Source organism: Dermacentor silvarum, chromosome 2 (assembly GCF_013339745.2).
Source record: "Dermacentor silvarum isolate Dsil-2018 chromosome 2, BIME_Dsil_1.4, whole genome shotgun sequence".
In the NCBI taxonomy this organism is placed as follows: domain Eukaryota; kingdom Metazoa; phylum Arthropoda; class Arachnida; order Ixodida; family Ixodidae; genus Dermacentor; species Dermacentor silvarum.
This window is the reverse complement of record NC_051155.1, coordinates 250,816,411-250,841,427: the sequence shown is the minus strand read 5'-3', so window position 1 is coordinate 250,841,427 and position 25,017 is coordinate 250,816,411. Positions and strand designations below refer to the sequence as shown.

The following is a 25,017-nucleotide window of genomic DNA, read 5'->3' as shown; positions in this document are numbered from 1 at the left end:
GCCTGTAATACCATTTTCTATCACACTGTGCACTGTTTGCATCATTTACTTCTTAAAAATGGATCGATGCATTTCAACATTAGTGTCACGTGACACAATATCAGAATGTGAGTAGGTTGTTCGTGCTCTATACAGGAAACGTGTTCCATTTGTGCGCGCGGACGACGCCAACCACGCCAACGAGAAGCGCAACGCACGCGCGTCCTGTGTGGTGCCGCTGGTGCCTTTTCGCTTGCGAGCTAGCGGTAGTTGTGGTCGCGTTGTCTGTACTGGTCTGGCCGCAGGCAGGATCGGCCGAAGAAGAGACGAGAGAAAATTTTCTGCGCCATTTTGGACCGCACCTGAGGAACGAAATCAGAAGCAGCTATGGTGAACGTGAAGGAAGTTGCTGACCGGGCCGAGGCCATCATTGCAAACCTACCCGAGAAGGCGCAGTTGGGTTTCAACTTCATCCAAAACAGGACTGGCATCAAGCGGGCCTACATCCTTGTCGGTGTGTTTGGTGACTACTTCCTTTACTGCACCGCAGTGCTTCCGTTCGCTTGCGACATGTGCATTAATGCATTAATGCTTTCTCTATTCCTTCTTTCCTAGGTGCGTAAGATTGTACGACACCTGCTGATTTAATATTTTTCTAACTGTGCTGGGAGATGGCTTTACAACGTGCGAAATAACGCTACGAGGATAGACAGATTACACCTGTAACCCGCAGGAAATATAATTCCATGCAGGATAGCAATGAGGAAAGAAAACGGGGGGTCTCTCCGGGTAGGCTGGCACAATGGTCTGCCGGCGGGTATGACCTTGTGGGTGCGTACTATGGCTCGCGGCTTTGGAGAGCGCGGTTTGCGTCTAGAATGCACGTGCGGGCCACATGATGTGCGCGCATCTTACTTAGTGTTAGAAAGCAAGTCAAGTGAAAGGGAAGGTAGTGTAACTTGGTCCTAGTAGGCCGCAAACACGCCTGTTGACCCAGGTGCTGCTTTTCTCCATGCCAGCTGTTGATTAACGCAACCACGTGAAGCTCGCTTGAAGGCAGCACAGGGCATGACTTTGCATCGCTGGCAGCTACTCGCACAGCATTTGAGTTACAAGTAGAAAAGCGTTTCGTTTTTTTCTTTCACGTTTTTTTCTTCTGCTTTCATAACTCGCACGCAGACTTTCCGGTGCGACATGATCTGCGCGCAGAACCCATTTTTCTGTTTTATGTATTTTCTCACGTCTAGCGTATGTCAGCTGAGCCATGCAATGGGCTGGAGTAATTTCTCCACGTGGTTGATTACTCAGCTGTCAAAAAAAAAAAAAAAAAAAGTGCACAGTGAGTCATACGAAATGACAATGCGTTTTTTTTTTTTTTTTATTTTGTCTCACTTTAGTGTATCAAACATGCGTACTCATCTTCCGTTTTCCAGAAGCCTTATTTGCGTGATAAGTACTGCACAGACCACGGGAGTGTTACAAGTCTAAATTTTTTTTTGTTTGGCTGAAGCAACAACTGAAGATTTTTCTTTTTACTTTATGTTGTGTCTGCTGAATCCTGCACCACACATTTGCAGCAAACCACATTTGTAGCTTTCACACTGTGGCACTGTCTGAATTTCTAGAGTTCGTGCCTGATGCTGCTTTGTAGTTTTGCCCATACGCATTGACTATGTGAGCTCTCATGGGCCACAGCAATGCTGTGCTGTGGAGTTCATTTTGTCAGGGGGTGGCCCTTGGAACAGCAGCAATGCTAGCCTTGCTGTCTAACTACACATTCATCCATACATCTTTATTTTGATGCCATGCCAAGTATCTAACATTTTAATGTTATTTACAAGCCGACATTGTGGCTTTTTTTTTTTTTTCACATTTGTATTCGGGCATCATCAGTATCACTTCAGATCATAGCGCACCTGAATTAAAGTATATTGAAATCGAAAGCAGTGGCAATTTTTGTGATTGTATATAAATAAATATAAAGAACAGCATTCGGGAACCTAACCATCATTGGCAGGAACTTCCCTGTTCACTGATGAGGTTCAGCTATGTGTTTTACAGATTTTAATTATGTTCTTTCATAGCTAGCCATTTGTAAAGGTCTGCTGTTGATATACAAAAGTACCTTTGAAGGCATATCACACAATGCTGAAGGGTGCATTTGATTTTGACACCGCCTTAAGTGTGAAACATTAGGCCGACTACTGCTTTTTTGAACTTGTATTGAGGCATTACATTGAAATAGAGGTCAAGTATGTTTTAGAGCTAGGCATTGGGCATTAAAGCAGCACTGTAGTCAGTTGCTAAGGTGAACACGTGAATACAAAAGTAGTTTTGTCATTCTCACTTTTAGTGTATCAAGTCAATCAGCATCGTCTTTATGGTTAAAATTATGATTCCATAAAGGAACGGCTAAAAATCTGCATTTCTCAAATGTTTATTCACTTATCCTATGCTTTTGACTATCAATAACTCCAAGTGGCTTGTACTGAACCTTGAATGGACTTTTGGAATGTTGTATACCATGTAAATCTGTTTCGGCTGATGAGGGAGCCGTACATTTCCTTTTCATTCTTTACTTCAAAGATTTACTACTTTTTTTTAATGAAATCAAAATAAAGAGATGTATAGTCACCTTGTAATGATGATGGCTACTCCTTTTCGCATAGCAGAAACAACAGTATAAGAAATTATATATGTAGCAAGAAGAAAAAAAAAAAAAAGAAACAATGTCCTAGGACCATAAATCCACAGCACATAGTCCTATACACACACGAACATATAGATATAAAAGCCGAAGGCAAGTTGCACCATACTGAGTTTGTAAACAGTCACACACACATCTACACGAAGCAGTTTCATCTACACTAAGCAGTGATGATGATCCTCAACTATGGCATGTACCCACTATTGGGGACAGGTCAAGATTTGGGTGGCAGAAAGAAACATATAAGCAACTACTGTAGTTGAAAAGTTAAAGGTGTAATAAAAGTAAAATAATGTGTAATTGTAAAATCAGACTAGGTACGTATAAAAGGTATAAAAGGGACTATGGAGAATGAGCAGTAAAGGGCCACTGCATTAGAGAATTTGGAGAATAAAGGAATTGAAAGTTAACTGGACATTGAGTAGAGAGAAAAAAAAAAACAAGAAAACAAACACGGTAACCATCTACACTGATTTTTGCCCAATCACTTATTGTGGGTATGTGCCATGTGATTAAGTCCATCATCATCCTCCATAGTGGGTACACATCATCGGCTCCTAAGGAAAACGACATGTCTGATGACCATTGGGCCCGACTGCAGGCACAGAGCAATCAGCAAAGTAATGAACAAGCTGCATCTGGAGCAGGTGCACCTGTGCCTCAGCATCCACTGCCTCCAACGGGCACTCAAGGGGAGCTGCCAGTTCCACCGCAGCCTGTTCAAGAAACAATGACACAGCAGACAGCACCTACACAGCAGGGTGCACTTTTGCAGAATTTTCGGAATGTGCTAGGAGTTCAGGCAGCATCAGGGCAGTATGCAGAAACTACCAATGTGCCAAGAAGTCCTGAACTAATGCAAAGCACATGGTCACAGGCATATCCTCCCCAGTACGGTGTCCCGATGGGTGGATATGGCCAGAGCATCCCTCTAACTCGATACGAGGTTGAAGCAGCAGCTACAGCTGTTGTGCTGCGGCAGATTGATGAGAGCCCACCGCCAGTAAGGCTTGTGCTTGCGCTCCTGGAGCAGTATCTGGGTATCAACAGAGCTTACATCGGCATGGGTACGCACTATTTTCTCTGTTTGTGACTCATTTGCATCGATGTGGTTCATGCTGCATTGACACATTGTGAAAATCTGGCTGAAATTTGTATGAAGAGTTAGAACTTGCATTGTACAAATGAGCACTAAGATGATGCCGAGATCGAAGTCAACTAGTTTAGCATTTGTTTTGTTGACAGGTATGAAAAGCAAAATAGGGAGCAACAAACTAAAAAGTTGTGTCATTATGATGTGCAATCTTCTTGCATCGCTCATAGGTTTTGGTGGGCGTGTGTGCTTTCTATACTGCAAGCACTGTGTTTAGATTTTTAACTTTTGGAGTTATCACATTCACTGTGTGCCAGTATCGTTTCTCTTCATTTAGCTTTTTTGTGTGTTTCCAGGACAAATGTTTCTGCTTGACCCAGATGGAACAACATGGGCAAAGACTGTATTGAGCTGCTTATCATCATCCCCATTTTGTTTGAGAATTGCAACTAACTCCCTTTTTTATTATTATTCTCTGAGTATTTTGTGTAAAATTATATTTTTTTAAGAAAAAGAAACCTAGCTGTCTGCTACTAAAGCATGTGTTCCTTTGTTCGGTAATCCGACATGCATTGCTTAATCCCCGTGTGTGTCGCTTGTGTGCTAAAGCATATTTTCTCTGTGCAGGTGTGGCTGGCTTGTTTGCACTGTACATGATCTTTGGCTACTTTGCCCAGCTGCTGTGTAACATTGTTGGTTTTGCCATCCCTGCTTATGCTTCGTAAGTTGTTCATGCTATCTGTGTGCAAAGTGTTTTGCAGTGACACCAGCAGCGGTGCCTTCCCTTATGTTCACATGGACGCATGCGGACCAGTGCACAAATAAAAAATCTAAACACTTAAATATTCCTGACCAAACTGCTTTAGCACGTTCACATGAAGCAAGTGGGACATCAAGTAGACCAATCTCGCCAGGCTTAAAGGGAATAGCAGCTGTCCTGCTGGTGTCACAATTGTGGTAGTCTACTTTTTTTTTCATCTGCCTTTTGTCCTTAAAAGGGCCCTAAACCATCCCTTGGGCTTGGTGAAATAACATAGTCCGCAGGTAGCATACACTGCTGTGAACGTCTCAGCCAATTCTTGCTGTCGTACGCAGTGCATGGAGCTCACAAGCGGAGGGCGAAGTCACCTTTCTCTCAAAGCCCTTTTTACAACAGACTCTTTTCTGCGCATTATTTCGTAATAAAGCGCATTCCCATACGCAGCTGCTATTGGTAGCTGCAGTCAGCTACACTGCGGCTGCTGCGGGGTGCTGCCACGAGTCCACTGGCTAAGCGCACTGCAGCTCATTGAGGACAATCGTGTTTGGCGTACGTTTAGCGGTTTGTATGAATCGAAAGTTGTGGCATCTACGTTAACATCAAAAATTTCGTTTTGGATGTTAATCAAAATTGGATGTTATTCAAGATTTAATTTTGGATGTTAAAAATGAAATGAGCGCCATGGTGATATTTCGAAGGTGGAGCGTTGTGACCATGCCCCACTCCGCCGTAGCCTTTCGCAGTGCAAGCCATTGAAGAAGGAACGGGAGCACAGCAGAGGTCGTGTTTGATTGCCAATAACTCAGCTTCTGCTTAATGCATTGAAGTACTTTTTGCGACAAAGTATTTCTAAAACAGCCTATTTTCACTTCAAATGCCTTTCTCCACTTCGATAAAAAGTGGTTCAGGCCCCTTTAAGCAACCTTAAACTGAATCACAATGCTAGCTGCACTGTGGACTTACTCAGTGGGCTCAGTCAGTACCTAAAGGGAAAAGGGGGCTCAAGGTACTTTGGTGCAGGCATATCTGCTCAATTCTGCCTCTGCTGTGCAGTCTTCTTGTGCTCTCTAATCCTCACCCCATGCCCTCTAATCATAAGTGTTTAATTATTTTTGAATTATGATTGCTGCTTGCTTCAGTTCGAGACTGTAGTAGAATTGGGAACTCACTAACTCATTTACAGTGAGCAACACATGCACATACACATGTAATGAATATTGAGCACTCAGTATGCAGTCGCCAACAAAAATACATAAGCACAACACAGTGCACAGCTGTAAGGTAAGCGAGTAACCCCCCAAAAAATGTGGTCAGCTTGCACTAGTGGTGCAAGGCTGGAGTAAACAGCGGAGCTGGTGATCGACCTAGCTATAGTTATAGCTAGTTATAACCTAGTTATAGGTTTTACTAGGTTTGGCTAAGTTTTGTTAGGAAATGCTAAGTGCTGCTAGGCACGGTATTCCGAATCGGCTCGCCGCCGCTGCGCAGATTCTAGCTTGGACGCTCTTCAAGATGAGCGGCTTCTTCTTCGGGTGTCTGGATCTTCTTTGGTTGTCCCATGTCAAAGCTACATGTACTCGCCACAGAGTCGACGAGAGTTGTGCGCCGCCGCGGCGGCTCCGATCTTTATCTCCCCGGTGATGTCACAGCCAAGCTGCGCCTCCACATTTGCCGGGGCGTGCCTGGTTGAAACCTGCCAAGCCGCCACCAGAGGCGCCTGTTGCAGTCGCGAACACCGCGTGCATTCGGCGCAAACGAGGGGAAACGCGGGCAGCGTCGGCAGCAGCTCTGAGCGTTACCTCGTTGGTGCTGCTACAATTTGTTTCTCTCTCGCTCTCATTTTCTCTCCCTCTCCCGATCATTGCACGTGCCGCGTACATGCTGTTCTTCCCTCTCCTTAACGTCCAATGTCAAGGCAACATGTGCACGGCACGGAGAGGAGGTGAAGCACACGCCGCTCCGCGAGGTGGTTGCTAGGCAATGCAGTGACGTTATAGCTCGGCGAGGTTTTGCGGCTCGCGGCACAACTTGAGGCCGGCTTAAACAGCTTCGCTGTTAAAATTGAGATAGTCTGCTCGAGACAGTTTATTTCTACTCAGTAGGCAAAATTGGACAGCTTTCTTGAAAAGATGTCAGTATACGTACAGTTGACAAGCTGTGGCAGCAACATATTAGACTGTCAGACTGTGCATGAAAAGAGAAATTGTCGATGCGAATTATATAATTAGTCGAATGTTTGTTATGCATATATCTCTTCAATCTAGTTTGTGTAAGATATTTGTAACAATCAATATAAAGCATGTTGTTTAAAAACTGAAAGAGAATCTTGAGGTGTTAAAATTTCGCATGTTTGCTAATAGTGGGCAATTTAGCCCTATTCAAGAGCTCGTAAGGGTAATTGTCATATTTAATATAGTTGTGCCTTGATTTACGAATTTGTTCAGTGTCTCTGATCGCAAAACAAATTGGTTGTGAACGGAAACAGAGTTTCTCATAGGTCGCAATGTGAATGTAGGTAATCCACTCAGACTCTAGGCATTCAAATGTTTATTTAAGCATAAAAATACGAAAACAAGCGTTCTGTTCAGCACTGTACAGTGCAGTACAGTAAAGTAGTTGTATGAAGAGGGAGAACACTCGCACAGTTCTGGTGGGAGGGAAAGAGGGTGAGTAGGTGGCAGGCAGTTATTGATTGAAGGGAGAGTTGGGCTCTCAATAAAATCATTGCCATCCTCTTCCTCGGTAGAAAGTTATTTGAAAAGGTCTGTGTGTTGCTCACTGTGGAAATCTGCAAGTTCTTTTGTGGTTAGGATGGGCTAGGAATCTAAAACATGGTTTAGATTCCTGCCTTTTCTTCTTTATATCTCTCTTTCCAAGTTTATTTATTCTCTATTGAAAACAGCAGCACTGAAAACCTAGTTTTAGCATCAAAGCTATGGATGGAAATGCATGTTTGGTCATAAAGTACAACTTCCATGTAGTAAGACCAGACATGAAGTATTTGGGACCATCCTTAGTTAAGTAATGTTTAGAGATGTTCTAGTACCATCTTTAATAATGTGTTTCCACTTTTCTTCCTTTCATGGCTTCCTTCATCCAATAGCATGCGTGCCATAGAGTCCACATCAAAGGAGGACGACACCAAGTGGCTCACTTACTGGGTGGTTTTCGCCTGCTTCTCAGTGGTGGACTTCTTTGCCGACAACATCCTGCGCTACTTCCCCTTCTACTGGCTGGCCAAGGCAAGTTTGTGCCGTTGCTTCCCCATAATTCATTTAAGAGGGACTAAGAAGGCAGTATCGATAATGGGGTCACACATTGGTTGATGGTATTCTAGTTGAGATTAAGAGGCAGGAAGAGCACTTGCCAGGTCATGTGATGCATGGAACAGATAACTAGACGCCTGTTGGCCCAATGGAATAGATGCCAAGGGAAGGGAAATGCAGTAAATGGCAGCAGGAGTTTGATGGAGCAATGAGATAATGAAATTTGACAAGTTTGGCATTTGACATGGGCAGGGGTTATTGACACTCTTTTGGGGAGCACCTTATTCTTCAGTGGACTTGCAGATAGAGGTTTGAAAAAGGGATCTGCCAGTCTAAACTAGTTCAGTGTTTAATGAAAGTTACTAAACCAAGAAACTTGGATATAAATATGAAATGTTCACAACTCATACTTTGTTGACTCCATGTGCACATCCCATTCCACTTGCACAGCCAGGGCTAAGGGCCCTACACCTGTTGGTAGTGCAAAAGATGGATTCTCCATTTTCGAGTAAAACACAATAATTATGGATTTTTGCACCTTGATCAAAAGTTATAAAAACTGCGTTAGACTCGATTTCTGCCCAAAGTTTGCAGGTGTTGTAAAACTAATGAACGCTGCCCATCTTTTGTGAGCAAGTGGGCAAGATATATTAATATTATTAATATATAAATATATTATTTACCTCGTTTTAGCTTAACACTCAAACGAGAACCGGCATAAATAACAATACAGTCAAACCTCGATTTAACAAAATTTGCGATGTAACAAACAATTTTTATTTCCCCATCTTAGTTCTGTTGAATTAACGAAACCTCGATATAACAAAGTTTTTCACTGCAAGTACAACTTCGTTCTATCGAGGTTTGACTGTACTGTAATATTTTCAGTGACTGCCCACCTTGAGTGAACGAAAGCTTGTGGCTTTTTTTAGTAGGCATGTGTTAATAATTTGTAAATGCTACCAAAAAAATTCCAAACTGTTGGCTGTCAGACAACTAAACAGCCGATTTCTCCCCAGTTTTCATGCCAGACAACAAAACCACCAATGTCTCCCCAGTTTTCCTCTTTAAAAGTAACACCCGATTTTTACCCCCAAAATTTCGAAAAATAAATCCGACAATGAAGGACCCTACATATCAAGTGTCAGACAGGCAAATAGCTGGGCACAGCAGCATTTTTATAAACTGGTCAAGGCTCAAGCACCGCGAGATCTGTTCTCGGAAGAGGATTGGTGATACGGCTGCTGCGCCTGGCATTCATTTGAACTACAATCGCCTCTCGACGGAAAAGGAGTCGTCGTGGCAACTCCAAGTGGAACGCAGGAAGATGGGGGTCATAATTTGGTTTTAGGTGCTGCATATCGACTGTTTCACAAAGACGGCAGAGTTGGTTCGTAGGCGGTTGTATGTGTTGGATGGCATAGTTCACAGGCGATGTCCGCACAATAACCTCACAGAAAAGAGCATCACTCACAACTAAGTTTATGCACAGAAGACAGGCACACTTTTTAAAGAAGGTACCTGTGTGTGCAAACCGAAATCAGACCAAGCAATGGAAACGAATCATCTGCAAGCGGACATTTTTTGCATTCCAAGGTTTCTTATGTTTGCAGCCGGTTTTTGCAGCTGTTGGTAGCACCATTATTGTGGTTGCAGTAACCATGAGGAGTGCACTAAAGGATACTAAAGTATGAGTATTAGGGGCTGTTCTAGCAGTTGGCGTAATGTGAAACTAGATGCTAAGATAGGAGAGGCAATGCATATGTTCAGAAAGTGTTAAACTATGCAAAGATGACATTACGTATATGTCCGTCATTCCTGAACACTGATTCCCTTCCTCAGTCTGTTCTCGTGCACCTGACCATGGCACTGACCGAGCACTTCACCTGTTCCGCTGGCACCCGTGTGTCAAAGTACATTTACATTTCACTTGATGTGTCTAATTTAGTGGACTTGTCACTTGAATTGCACGAGCAGTGCACTCCAGAAAGAGTGCAGTCAACTGTGTATATCTAAAAACTTGGGGTTGCACTCACTGCTGACTGTTGCGCTGACATTCTCTTGAAAGTTCACTAACTTGATTAGTATGGAAGAGCTCTTGTTGAAGTAAGAGGGTAGCCTAGTGGTTGTAGTATCATTTGTCTTATGGTAATTTTTCTGTGTGCATACAGGAATGATCATAAGATGACTTGCCGTGTTGGCTCAGTGGCTAAGGTGTTGCACTGCTGAATATGAGGCCACAGCTTCAGTTTCTGGCTGCAGTGGCCACATGGGGCGAAATGCAAGAACGCTTGTGTACCATGCTTTGGCTGCACGCTAAAGAACCCCATATGGTCAAAGTAATCCTGAGCCCTCTGGTACGGTGCCCCTTGTATCTCATTGAGCAGTTCTTGCTAGCTCGGCCGTGACTGTGCATGGCTATCAGCGGGGCTGAGCATATAAGCGGCTCGCGCGCCCTGTTATGTAGGTAATCTTCCGTGTGTGCAAAGACTGGGTGAGCTGAGATGGCATGGCATTGTGCGCTGTCCTCCTGCGTGCTGATTGCTGGAGGTTGCTTAATCTCCAATTTCAGAGACTGGTTAAAGCAAGAGGCAGATGAAGCATTCGCTTCCCGCTGCCGGTGCTTTTCATGATTGCGTCATCCTACTGGGGGCGACACTATCAGCCATGGGGGTGGGCATGAAATCATGGCTGATTTCGCTTTGTACCGCGGGTGTGGATACAGTTTTATGCCGTTGACACGCCAGAAAACTGTATCCTTGTTCATTGCTGACTCTCAAATTTTTTTCTCATTCAAGTTAGCTTTTTTTCGATTGCCTGATAATCTGAAAAACTTCATGGCCCCTTCCATGTAAAAAAATAAATAAATCAGTGACTACTTACTTGTGTAAAAGGTCAAATTTCAATAAGCAATTTTGATATACTGAAGGAAATTACCGATTTTAGCGACTTCGTTATGTTGACGTTTAACTGTATATATATTCAGACAAGGTTGTACAAGTATAGACCGTATTTTTCATGGGCGCCGCCATTGCGTAAGCAGTGGCGCCATTTATGGGCAGTTAGCATGCTGGCTTGGGCGAACGCCTGTGTTATATGCTATGGTATATGCTCGGCAGCAGTTTCTGGTGGGCTTTTCTCGCACTGGTGCGGTCTATTTAGCATGACATGGCGTCTTCTATGCGGGGAGCGGTCCTGTGAGGCGTAGTGAAGGAATGTAAGTCTGAATTAAGTGGCTGGAGTTCCTGCGGCTGTTAGGGCGGACGGATCAGCCTCGCAGATCAGATACGTATTTCTGAAAATTCATTTCACGAATGTTACCTTACTGCAGCATTCTCAGCACTGTAATTCTAAGCTCTGGTTTAGCAGCAATGAGTAGTTACGAAACATATGACTATCCTAACAGCGTGGGTACCGTTCTGCTGGAGAATAAGTTGTGCTGATTACTTTGGCAAGCGTTCAAGTTATCTGTAGATACATTGGGCAGCAAACTGCCTTGTTTGCTGGGCAAGGTTTTCGTCCACAAATAAATTAGTTTGGTTAATAATAACCACTTACCATACAGTGTGAATCGCACTTTTCGAGTGGTTGAATGGCCAGCTGCAGACTGCACAAGCGTCCGAGGCAGTACTAAATGCTGTGCTATAGATCTGTTTGTTCTATACAGTTAAACCTCAACACAACGAAGTCAGTAAAATCGGTAATTTTCTTCGTTATATCGAAGTTTCCTTTTATTGACGTTTGACCTTTTATGCAGCAAGTACAGTTGCCGATAGATTTTTCTTGCACAAAAAGGGGCCGCAGAACTTTCCGCATTGTCGGGCAATCGAAAAAAAAAGTAATTAAATTAAAATGAGAAAACAATAATTTTGATGAATTTGGGATGCGGTTTCATGTCACGTCGACGATATCTTCACATCGGCGGTACGCATTAAGCGATACGCATTGCACTCCGCCCCCGCGGCTGATAACGTTGCCCGCACTGGGATGACGCTATCATGAAAAGCGCCGGCAGTGGGAGCGAATGCTTCCTCTGCCTCTAGCTCCAACGGGTCACTGAAATTTGAGATTAAGCAACCTTCAATACTAAATGCTCTGAAAGACAGCTTACATTATGCCACGCCGTCTCGGCACGCCCACTCTTTGTACATGCGGCAGATTAGCTCTAAAGCAGGGTACACGGCTGTGTATGCGCTCAGCCGTGCTTACACCCATGCGCAGCCACTGCCGAGACGCACGCCAACTTACCCCCAGCTCCGCTCTCCCCCCTCGCGTGCACTTGATGCACTTGATCGCATTACCGCGAACTCGAACTCGTTGCCCTCCCCCTCTTTTCTTTGCTCGCGCTGGAAGGCGGCACTTGTGAAGCCATCATCTTTCTTGTCTCACCCTTGCATGCTTTCACTCGCACCTAAAACACACAGTCCGTGGAACACGATAGGATCTTATCGCACTTGGACTTTATAGGGAACATGTTGTGGCTCCACTTCGGCAGTCGCTCTTGTTGCGCGGCGTGCTATTGAGAAGTGCGTTTGCAAGCAGCCGCTTGAAACTCAATCATTTGACCATCTGCGTCGCGGAAGTTTCAATTTATTGTCTAGGCATTCCTTTGCGGCGGCAGTGAAATTTCGTTATATTGAAATGGCATACAAACATACTTCGTTATATTAAGGTTCTAAATACATGGTGTTCTATGGACAAGAGGTTATAAAAAGTCAAATACTTCGTTATATTGAGAATTTCGTTATACTGAATTTTGTTATATCGAGGTTTAACTGTATATCGCATATTGGTCCAAGTGGGCCAAGCATACGGCACGACCTTGTGAAGTCTTGTTCCGGCGTTATCCCATGTTCTGTTTTATTGCGATAGCAATTATATAGACACTCAAAGAGGATTTCTGCCATCGCCGTGAGGTTCTGTATGACGGCGACGTGCGCCGGTCGCTATATGTGTAAGTGAAAGGGCGCGAGGGACGCGCGCTTTCACGGGGAGCGAATGCACGGCGGAGAACAAATGTGCATTCTGCGCCATGCTCCCTGAAGGGCTGCAGAACTAAGCGTCTCTTTCCTCCTTTACAATCACCATATATATAGAGCAAACGCGACTTCTTCCGTCGAGCGGAGGCGACGTTTAGCTGCGGCACCAAATACGTATTTATATAAAAACGTTGCGAGGCGAGAAGGTGGTAAAGACTTCCGACGCTGCTCGACGAGTTTCCCGTTCTGATCTTGTCGAAAACCTCCGAGCCGCCCCCAGAGGCTCTGGCAACAGTCACCAATGCGCGTTCGCACCTAACGTGGGCAAAACGCCGACGGCGTCGACAACAGTTCTGCGCGTTGCTGGTGCTGCTGCATGCCCAAGTTTATACAGCTGATAAAACTACTATCCTTACTCCGTATAGCTCTCTACTAAGTTGCTATCGCAATTGATGCTTCGTCTTTCTGCTGAAACTGGGACATATTTAATTTTCCGCAAAAGGAGAACATAAGAACTTCCTCTTTTTCTTTTTTCATTTTTTTCCAGTCTCGGAAGTCTAGTCCTCTACGACGCACTCACCCATCTTACGGGAATTGTGTCCTTACAAATTGCTGTTGGATTCTTTTTATGCGATCCCCTTTGTATATTGTGCCTTACAGGGCAAAAAGGCAATGCCGATTGAAGCACAAAGCTGGTGTGTATCATGTTGGTTTACCAGCCGCAGTGCTTGCTGTGTTGAGCAAGGCCTTTGGCCTCATACAGGAGGCTAACGTAGACATAGTGATTCGAAGTCTACTAGACTTAAAATGTGTGAGAGCGGTACTGGTGGCTGATGGCAATGTTTTCTAACAATTGGCACTTAGATGTTTCGGGGTTGAGTTGGCCGTACATGAGCACACTCTTATGTTTTATTTCCCGCGTCATGCGATCAGACAGTGAGATTTGAGGATTCACGCTAGCAATTCACGGACGCTGGTTCTCTTCGTCGAGTGAAAACCAATACATCCAAAATAGTTCACAACACATACACACACACCGCAGCTGATGATGCGCGTCGCATTTTGGCACAGCCAAGATAAATTTCCAGATACTGTAGCTACTGTGGCACCTAAAAGCGATACAGTCGTTGTTCGACGACCTTGTAAGAACTGACATGCCGTAAATTGCACTCAGAACTAGCTAAAACACCTCCAAATCGTTCCACAGCGCGTGACCGGCAACACATACAAAGAGCACCGCGCCGGCTTGCGCAAGCCAGAGAGGAGGAAAGGCTCATCGCGTGCCCTTTCCTCCTCGCCCGATGAAAATTGCTATATATGACATGTTTGATTTGGCCGACCACCTGATAAATTTTATTGGATTTTTTTTTTTTTTTTGTATTGAAGGGTGGCACATACTAAGGGACCCAAGTTGGCATGAAAGAGGCTCATTGAAGAGCACCACATACCCAGTGTCACATACCTAGTGACCCAAGTTGGTTCGACGATTAGTTTCGAACACGGTTCCCGCAGCACAGCAGCTCGCTCTGCTCATTAGACCATGGACTGACTACCTAGTGACTCAAGTTGGCGGGAAAATGGTTAGTTTGAAAATGGCATACTACCATACCGCAAGCTGGGCAAAGTTCCCAAAGAATAAACGTGCAACATAATTTGTACCATATCTAAATTGATGAGAAAGAGAATGAGTTTAAGAGTGTTCAAAGGGACATTGTTTATAAATATATTATCTGCTGGTTGCCACTGATTGCCACTATCAGTTACCACTGATTGTAATACTATCAGTGGAGAAAAGTCGTTGTCACAGTAAATTCGGTAAGCATCCCTGCCCTCTACCCATTAAAACCAACAACCTGTAGATAGGTTCTAAGATTTGTTGGAGGGGCCCCCTTAATGGGCAATAAACTTCTATAGTTGAAAAATTGGTGCATCAATTGTGGCCTTTATTTGCTTGTGCACTCAAATTGTTAAACAAAAATATTGCAATGCTAGAGCTAGAGTGCAAGGTTGGAAGTAGAGGAGGAATTTGAGTTTATTACAGCAAAGCTCTATATGGCTAGGTTCTGGTGGATCGCGTCCACGAACAAAACAACGCATAGAACAAAAAATTTTTTTTTTTCATGTCCGTGGCCGTTTCCCGTCAGTTGTGCCTTAGCACAGGTGTCAAAGCAGATAATGGATGGCCCAATGGATGGCCCATTGTTATACCCCTCGTCACTGCTGATGCTTCTTTCACAACAATACCTTGGTTCGGGCGAGTTGGTTCATCTTGACAGTTTTCATAAGAACATGCTAAAAACGAAGAAGAAAGGAACACAGTGCCCGTCCTGTTGTATGTGCTCCTTTCGTCTTCGTTTTTAGCACGTTTTTATGAAAACTCTTTCACAAATGTCGCGATACTCTGTGGCGGCACGTCCCACCAATTGTTGTGCCCCTTTGTCTCGTGACGTAGGGATTGCGCTAGCGCTGTTATCAGCAGTTGCCTTTTGGACTCGCTATGGGACGGACGCTCGTTTAACCTTATCTTCCAGGATCCTGACGATGCCATGCAGTGTGCCACGGCTATGAACGCTGTGGCTCATACGCTAGTGTATGACGATGAGCGGACTTGGTGCAGCAAACGCATTACTTGGCCATTGTACCGGGCAAAAACAAGACACCGGAGTCCTTGCTCTTTGACAAACATGCCGAAGACACTCAATTTAATCAATAATGATAATGAAGGACGAGTCAATTAAAAGAGAAACTATTTACAGATTATATTTACAGCAGTGGTTGCAGTGCTGGCCGGTTGGATTCACAGCGCGAGCCCAGTTCGTTCTTCCTCCTCTTTGCTCGAGTGATGGCGCCCGCGTGCCTCGTTCAAATGACCGTATACAACACGCGTGTAGCATAATTTCCTGGCGGCAGAAGTGACGTTTCGGAGCGTCTAAATGTCATCACTGGGAGGGTGATACTTCTTCAGTCGTGTAACGTGCACGATATCACTGGACTGGGAAGCAGATGGGGCGTCGGGAGCAATTTCGTAGGTAACGGGAGTCACGGCATGAAGCACTCGGTATGGGCCTGTGTAGCGAGACAGCAGTTTTTCTGACTGGCTGACCTGACACGACGGAGACCGCAGAAGCACCAAAGAACCAGGCGGGAAGTGCACTTCTCAGTGTCGCCGGTTGTACTAACGCCTTTGACTCTCTTGGGAGTTCAGAAGGCTGTCATGGGCAGTTTCCCTTACGTGGGCAGCGCGGGCGATGGCGTCAAGTAGATGTTCACTGGTCAGTGCCGCGTGAACAGGGGGGGTTGTGTCGAGGGGCCGTGCTGGTTCTCGGCCGAACAGAAGGAAAAATAGGGAATAACCGACTGTGTTGTGGCGCGAGGAATTATACGTAAACGTGGCGAATGGTAGAGCGAGGTCCCAGTCAGTGTGGTCTGAAGAGACATACTTCGCAAGCATGGGTCTGTGAGAGTGCGATTAAGATGCTCCGTGAGGCCATTTGTTTGCAGATGGTATGACGTGGATAGCTTGTGCCTCGTTGCACAGGACTACAGGATGTCTGCGATAACTTTTGATAGGAATATCCGGCCAAGATTTGTGAGAAGTCGTGGAGCTCCATGTAATAAAATCACGTCGTGTTGAAGAAAATCGGCGACATCTGTGGCGCAGTTTGTTGGAAGCGCTCGGGTGATGGCGTAGCGCGTGATGTAATCCGTGGCTACAGCGATCCACCTGTTCCCAAAGGTAGATAGAGGAAAAGGGCCAAGTAAGTCCAACACAATCTGAAAGAATGGCTCCGCAGGAATGTCGAGTGGTTGAAGGTACCCGGCAGGGAACGTCGATCGTGTCTTGCGTCGCTGGCACCCCTCACACTAGAGCACTGCACGGGCTCGGGCTTACCCGAAAGTCCGGGCCCGGCCTGGCCCACGGGTAGAGCAGTTTTTTCATGGGCTCGGGTCGGGCTCGGGCACGGCGTGTGCTTTTTGACCCAGGCCCGGGCCGGGCTCGGGTTTTTTGACACGGGCCCGGGCCGGGCTCGGGCTTTCTGGTGGTGCGCATGTGACATGCAGCGAGTTATTCTCGGGCGTCTCAACTCTGAAAAACATGTATTTTTCGGTCTCAGGCCGGGCTCGGGCCTAAGGTAAAGGGGTGGCGGGCCGGGCCGGGCGAGTAACGTAGATTATTTCCGGGCCCGGGCCGGGCCCGGGTCTTGCCATAAAAGTTTTGATCGGGCTCGGGCGGGGGCAGCCCAAGGTAAAAACGGGCCCGGGCCGGGCCCGGGCTGAAAAAATCGGCCCGTGCAGTGCTCTACCTCACACGCTGCTACCTATTTTCGAATGGATCGAGCAAGCCCTGGCCAAAAGAAGCGATGGCCGATCCAGTCGTAGGTACGTGACACGCCGAGGCGGCCGGCAATGGGGAGGTCGTGAAGTTCGTGGAGAACATCCGAGCGAAGGTGTTTAGGGATCACAAGGAGTAATGCTGGACTGTCGGGGTGAACGTTGTGGCGGTAGAGTACACCATCTTGAAGTATGAATAAGCGAAGGGAATTGTCGGCAAGGGACGATTCCAGGCGGTCAATGATGATACGCAAGGACGGGTCACGGCGCTGCTCGTCGGCGACATGGAGGAGTTGGAAAACAGAGAGAACGCTGGTGTCGGTATCAGTATCAGACGTAGCGGTCGGGTCTTCGACTGGGTACCGAGAGGCAGTCGGTGTCCTGGTGTTGGCGTCCAGACTTGCAAGTCACTGTGTAAGTGACTGAGCCGGCCAGTAGGATCCTTGAGCGACAAAAGCCAATAGAGCGCATGATGGTCTGTGATTACTGAGAGGGGTTTTCTATATAAATATGGGCGGAAATTTGAAACAGTCCAGACGAGAGCAAGACATTCGTGCTCGGTAATCAAATATTTGCGCTCTGCATTTGTCGGGAGCCGGCTAGCGTAGGCTATAACACGGTCGTGTCCATGTTGGCGTTGCGCTAAGACGGCTCCGATCCCATAACCACTGGCATCAGTTCGGACCACTGTAGGTGTGGATGGGTCAAAGTGGCCCAAGACAGGTGGATTGGTGAGAATCGTGATAAGGCGTGAAAACGTGGCAGCCTTAGGGGAACCCCACATAAAAGGTACGTCTTTTTTCAGAAGTTCAGTGAGCGCTCGAGCGATTGCTGCGAAATCTTTCACGAACTGTCTGAAATAAGAACAGAGCCCCACAAAACTATAGTGAATTGGAATTCACTATAGCAATATTCACTACAGCAAATCCACCATAGTCACAGCTTTGCTGGCTCCCATCTTCACAGTAGTGGAAGGGCTCTGAATTTTTTAACCACATGGTACATGAGTAAATGTACATACATATGTGGGTGGGTGTGAAGGGGAAAAAGTTGTGTTATGGCAGCTTGACTGGCCCCATCACCCCAGAACAAAAGAAAAGCACGAAGTACGTATGTCTGTGAAGCGGCTTAATGTTGGCATGACAACTCTTTTCATCTCTACATCTTTAAATAAACGCATCCCACCATAACAACATTGTTTTAATTGCGCCTTTGGGTTGTAATCCTGATTATATTAAATTGCTAATAACTCAGCTTAAAGAATAAACCATTGATCTAGGGTGTGCACACACTGCCATTCATTGAAGTGATGCAAAGGAGCAGCTTAATATTTAGCTCCAGTGCAGCTGTGGCATTGTATGTAGTAAGACAGGGGGGAAAAAAAGCTGCAGAAACACTAATAGAAAGGGAGAAGTAAGCTCTGTATTTGTGTCTGGTACCCATTTTGGCTCTTGTGAGACAATGTCATTGCTGGTCTCCAGCCCTCATCGAAGTGCGTGAGCCAATTGAAGGCTCTGTTTGTGCACCGTTATGTGAGGGGGGCAATTCTTTTGAAAAGACCTCGCTCATTGTCTGCCACTGATCTTTCTGTTATCTTTCCATTTAGTGGGAATAACGCACGGGAGGATTAGTGGCAGACAGTAAAGGAAAATGCAGCCTATTCTTGTTTGCGATTGGCTGATGTGACCAGCAGGTATTGCTGCACGCATGGAGCTAGTGAGATGGGGTATTATATCCCTATATGCATGTTGAGTAAAAGATGTATTCTCAAGTTTTCAAGTAATTTTTTTTAAATTTGACTTCTTTGCTATAAGTAGTCATACCACAAAGTTGTCTAGATAGTCCCTGGTGTTGCTGTTTGGAAATTAGATGAGCAGAAATAGCTGCCTCATATGTGGAAACTTGAAAACATTTCAGTTTCTGTTGATAGGCTTGACCACTGTTGCTTTTTTAATCATTTATGCAACATTTCAGATCATCTTTCTTGTGTACTGCTTTGCTCCTATAAACCCGAATGGATCTCATCACATCTACCAGAAGTTCATCCGTCCAGTCTTCTTGCGCAACGAGACCACCGTCAACAAACTGGCTGCAGATGCTGGTGCTGGCATCCGAAGTGCCCTGCGTGAGTGTCCTTTAATGCTTCACAATGCATGCGCATTATGTGCTTCTTTGTACTGGCATTCATATTGTAGCACTTACGTTGCAAGATCTGTTGCAAGGATGAGAAGGAATAGCAATTCATCATGAATGCCCATCATGGTTTGGAGGCCCTACACTCTAAAAACAGTTGCACCCTTTGGGGTGCATTTTTGCCACACAATAATAATCGTTATCTGTCTTGCTTGCGTTTCCTATCTTGAAAACTATGCACTTACTACTTTCCTGTCGAGAACGCTGTGTCACGCTGATAACGCTCTTGTCGTTCGTGACCGAGAAGTGCCGGGCGCACAGCGTTAAAGAAAGGAAAGCCACGCAAGTCAGATGAGGATTATTGTTCTGTTGCAAAAATACACCCCAAAGGGTGCAACTGTTTTTAGAGTGTAGTGCGCAACATTAGGTTGTGGGTTAACCCCTTAAGGACTTACGACGACCTAAGCTCGTCATGAGCAGTCGCCACTTGTTTGCTTATGACGACCTGTGGTCATCATGGGTCTTACGCAATGTTTCAAGAGGCTTTTGACGAGCCCAGCTCGTCAAATGGTGCTTTTCTATTTGCAACATAGATGGCAGCACGGGTTCCGTCATTGGCGCTTTTGTTGAATGAGCGTTTGCACACTAGTTGGCGGAATGCGTGCCTTGTGTTTCCTGCACGTTATAAACAAACATGGCCACATCCGCGCGGCGTACTCGCATGGGAAATCGTTCTCCCTCAGATGATGAAAGCGTGAGTGATGATGATGATGTGGTTGTCATGTTTGATTCTTCAAGTGAAGAAGGTAGTGATGACGTTTTTACGGACAGCGACCCTGAAGCGAAGAAAGCAGCGATGATACGATGGCCAGCGTCTGCGAATGGTACCGGGTAGACCCCGACAGCATCCCAGCCAAACCTCCACGATTTGAATTCAAGGGTGCTCCGGGAGTGACGATCACAGTGAGCTTTCTCCCTCAACCACTTGAGCTTTTTGAGGCTTACTTTGATGATGAACTGATTGATGTTATTGTAGTCGAAACAAACGTCTCGCTATTGAATTGAACGCCTCTCAGCTATTGAATTCGAGTAACCTGAGCTAACATTTTTGCTTCCGAAAATGGTCTGCACTTACGCGAGAAGAACTTCGTGTTTCTATTAGCCTCTTGTTGCTGCAGTGAATTGTACAGAAACCAAATGAAAGGATGTACTGGTCGAGAAACTGGCGGATTGAGACTCCTCCTTTTGGTGAGATAATGCCCAGGAACCGGTTCCAACTCATCATGAAAATGTTGCACTTTGTTGACAATGCGACCATCGAAAATTTGGAAGGACACCCTCAACCTCATCTCAGAAAAATCTGGCCAGTGTATCAAGAGCTTATGACCAAATACCGCACGTTGTACGTGCCTGAGCGTTACGTAAGTGTCGACGAGAGCTTGCTGCTATTCAAAGGACGGCTCAGTTGGAAGCAGTACATGCCCCTGAAGAGAGCAAGGTTTGGCATCATGTCATTCTTGCTGTGCGAGTCTGAAAGCGGCTATATTTGGAACTCGGTAATATATACAGGGAAAGGCACCAACCTTGAGATCTCGTCAGTAGGAACAGAAACCTTCGGAATAGTGACGAAAGTTGTACTGAAGCTTGCAGAGCCCCTCCTAGACAAAGGCTACTGCATCACAACCAACAACTTTTACACATCACCAGAACTGGTTGACTTCCTTCTCAAGAGGTCCACCGATATCTATGGCACAACACGAGCCAATTGCAAAGACCTTCCTCCTGGTTTCGCCAGGGCAAAGCTCAAGAAAGGCGAAATGAATGCCTTTCAAAGGGGCAAGTGTTTGGCTGTACAGTGGATGGATAAAAAGCTGGTAACGGTTTTATCCACTGTACACAGTGCTGAAATGGTGTCATTCACTGATAAAACGGGCAACCAAACCTTGAAGCCCGAAGCTATTCTGGATTATAACCATACAATAGGAGGAGTCGACAGGACAGATCAGATGCTGTCCAGCTACTCAGTGCCACGCAAGCGAAAGATCTCATACATGATCTTCTTCGGCGCTTGTGTTCGTGTGTTCTTTCGTCTTTTCGTCTTCCTTGTTGCGCCGTTCTGAAGCCATGCATCCGTACCAACTCGCCTAATTGTCAGTGCTAATCTTCAAACACTTATTGGATGAAGCGACCTACAATTCATTCGTCCTTTATCAGAAATGAGGAGGCAGAGCACCTCATCTGGATTGCCGGCTCAAACTTATTGAGGTGATCGTCACCAAGTACTCCCGTAAGAGCGGTACTAAGAAGAAAGGGTGGCCGGGATGTCCCCTGAACATCAAACGGTTTGCTGAGTGCCACTTTCCGTCACATATACCAGCAACAGAGAAGCAAGAACTGACATGCCGCTGCGTATTATGCTACTTATGAAGCGAGACGTACATGGCAAACACATCCGCAAGGAAACCAGGATCTGGTGCAGGTGGTGCGAGAAGGCTCTCTGCGCAGTGCCGTGCTTTGAACGCTATCACATTAAGTGAACTATCGAGGAATAGTGCATCTTCTGTGCGGCAATTCAATTCCAACCCTTACTTTCTGGAGTTGCAGAAATTTATTTCAGAATACACCTCACATGCCCCATGTATTATAGGATACTACATGATGGAGCGAGGAATGGCCAATAAAACATTATTATCTGCCGTAAAAAGTTTGCGAAAATATTTTTTGTTTTGAACATATTACTGAAGCATTTCGCGTCATTAAAAAATTTGGCAATTTTGGAACATTTATTTTTTTTTTGTTAAATGAGCCCTTAAAGGCTTAACTCTACCTACTGTGGCCGCTGTGAGGGGAAAAAAAAAAAAAACGCTTCTCATGAAGTCTGAGCACACATAAAAGAAAACCTCTGGTGGTCCACACCCAGTCCTGCACTACCAATATCCTTCTCAACCGGGTGTTTTCCTGGGTTGTTGAAAACCACATTATTCAGTCATTGTGAATCATCTCATGATTTTCCTCATGTGGCTGCGTTCATGTGGTTCATCTGGTTTGTGACATAAAGGAAGAAATGTGGTGGCAGGCATTGCTATGACCTACCACAAACTAAACTGTTAAACATTTCTGAAAACAATGTGTGGGCTGGTTCTCCCATGGTTCATTCAACATGTGAGCAGGCTGGCTGCCTGGTATTGTGCTCCCATCTATTTTTGTCCCATCCTCTATGAACACTGTTGGCGATGAAAGTTAGTTAAATGTGATAGAAGTCTATAGCTGCTTAGATGTTTCTGAGCATCCCATGAACGTGAACAGAATGCACTCAGTGTGAGTACTGACCGGTAAATTAACAGATATAACGATAACGGAGTAAGTCTTAAAGCATGTCTCGGCAATGTTTGCAGGTAATGAATATATATTTACAGTCAAACCTCGATATAACAAAGTTGTACTTGCATCGAAAAACTTTGTTATATTGAGGTTTTGTTAATTTAATAGAACTAAGATGGGGAAATAAAAATAGTTGGTTACATCGCGAATTTTGTTAAATCGAGGTTCATTATATCGAGGTTCATTATATCGAGGTTTGACTGTATAACACATATAATGAAGGTCACATGCTACTTTGTTATAACAAGGGGTCCCGCCTATAACAAGTGCTCAAGGGGTCCCGACGGCTGCAGTTTTTACTTTGGGACCCCTTCCTGTATACTGCTGTCTATGTACTAATTTACTTATCAATAAAAATGAATTGAATTAAATTGAATGTTTGACAGTATCAATACCAACACTGGGTGCACCTTTGGAGCGGCGAGTAAGGTATGGAATGCTACATTCATAGTCGCGTGGCAGCATTGCGGGAGCTAAATGAGAACCAAGCGAGAGCCTCATCTTGCACTTCAGCTGTGTGTGTAAACAGGGAGAAAGAAACATGAGAGCACCACTCCTGCCAACTACAGTAAAGCCTCGATAATTCGAACGCTGCCGGACTGCAAAAATTCTTTGAATTAAGCGGATTTTCGAATTAACCGAAATGAAAAAAGGAAAACAAGCAAGAAGTTGCTGCAAAAAGAAATCGCCTTTATTTTCTATGTCTGAAAGAGATATACTTGGAAGTAATCACTGATGTGGATTGCTTGGAGCGGTAGTTCGCCGCCCTAAGTGCCATGTTCTCCAGCTGGCTCACAACACAAAGCATATAAATATCACCCCCGCTGCACTCAACAAAGTTGTGGACGATGTTCATGGAATCGATAGCCGCCCCTAAAGCGTGCACGACTCGTCAAATTCGGACTTGCTGGATATTCTGGACTTCAAGGATGCACGGTCAGAGTTCCCATTGAGCTAATGCATTTTCGCAACCAATTTTTCGAACGAATTGAGACCCCAAAGCTCGATTTTCTGGACTAAATCACTCGTTTTGAGCCACACTACCCGATCTTGGAGGCCGCCATGTTGGATTTTCCACTGGCTTGGCTTCCAGTGGCCCACTCTATAGCCTCCAAGGTTAAGAGGCATGCGCCATCCTCCAGTCTCTGAGGCCATGTCCGCTCTTCATTAGCTGACAAAATGCTCCAGAGGAAGGCACTTTTTCTTTTTTCTTTTTGCAGTCAGCACTATCGTCATAATCACTTATTGTGGGATCTGTGTTTTTTTTTCTAAAGTTTCGGCTGCTATTTTGAATGCGGTGTGTACACTGAGCAGGTGTCTTGGAGACTCGTGTCTCGGTGATTGGCGTCACCTCCTGTGCCTTCGCGAGAGCCAAGTGGTGCGAAGCTCGTTTCTTTGATCTCCATGGCGAATTCCGTTGGCGGAGATCGCCAATGCGTTGATGCTTTTGCCGTTTGTACACGGAGACGACGTCACTCTTACGCAAATCCAAGTCTGATCCCTTCCAAGCATAGTATGAGGCAGGTCATCATTAGAGATTTTCTTAAGCCACATTAAGCGGCTTAATAAATTTTATTTTTTTCGGCTGAACGAGTTTTTCGGACTATTTTTTGGTCCCTGCGAGCTCCAGAAAAGTTGGTCGACGCCTGTATGGAGCGCCCGAACCTAAGAGTCGCACGTTGCTGCCAGCTGGAAACTACGAATTATCCGGATAGAGCCACGTGGGCTATTTAAATTATCCGGTAGAATTCGCATTGAAAATGACCGGACCGTTGAAATTCTTCGAATTAACAGAAATTTCGAGAGAGAGAGAGAAAAACATTTATTTAGACCATCGAGTAAATTAACCTAGTTCAAATTATCGAGGTTTTACTGTATCAGCATGGCATAAGCCTGCCTGCAGGTCCCGCTCATTTGTCCTGACTATCTTTGGTAAAAAGCAAAAAGGTATAACAAATTAATGCTAGGTATGGTCAAAGACAAGTTTTGGACAATGCATCAGAAATATCTTGCTTTGTCTTTTGCCTTGCAGAAAAAGCTGCCTCTTCTGCTGCGAAGAACGAGTGAACCTTTCTCCTGTGTCGTTCCGCATGGCGGCCACAAGAACGAGTGAACCTTTCTCCTGTGTCGTTCCGCATGGCGGCCACGGCATTTGAGCTTTCAGTGGCCAGCCTTTCTGGTGGCACCCAGCATTGTCGCCCCTAATGTACACTCAGGCATCATGTCTTATTAAAAATATGCTTTGCCATTTCACTTGTTCTCCTGATGCACACAGCCATATGTTGAGATGGCCATATATGTATGCCAGCAGTATTGTTTCAAGTGCTGCCACAGAGGGCCCAGTTAGGTGTGTAGTGCCTCTTGCCTTACAGTTGTACATTTGTGTA

General features: G+C 45.3%; 1 protein-coding gene across 2 annotated transcripts; it reads left to right on the top strand.

The window, feature by feature from the left end:
* Window positions 1-147: 147 nt before the first annotated feature.
* LOC119443134 (receptor expression-enhancing protein 5) lies at window positions 148-24,883 on the top strand. Of its 2 annotated transcripts, XM_049662603.1 has the most exons (6): window positions 148-493; window positions 4,407-4,500; window positions 7,643-7,781; window positions 19,091-19,241; window positions 24,663-24,706; window positions 24,738-24,883. In XM_049662603.1, exons 1-5 carry the CDS (start codon window positions 367-369, stop codon window positions 24,695-24,697), a joined length of 546 nt encoding a protein of 181 aa, XP_049518560.1. In that variant the 5' UTR covers window positions 148-366; the 3' UTR covers window positions 24,698-24,706; window positions 24,738-24,883. The 2 variants fall into 2 exon arrangements, with proteins under 2 accessions (XP_049518560.1, XP_037564214.1); XM_037708286.2 differs by having other exon boundaries at window positions 149-493; window positions 24,663-24,883.
* The last annotated feature ends 134 nt before the right edge of the window (window positions 24,884-25,017 follow it).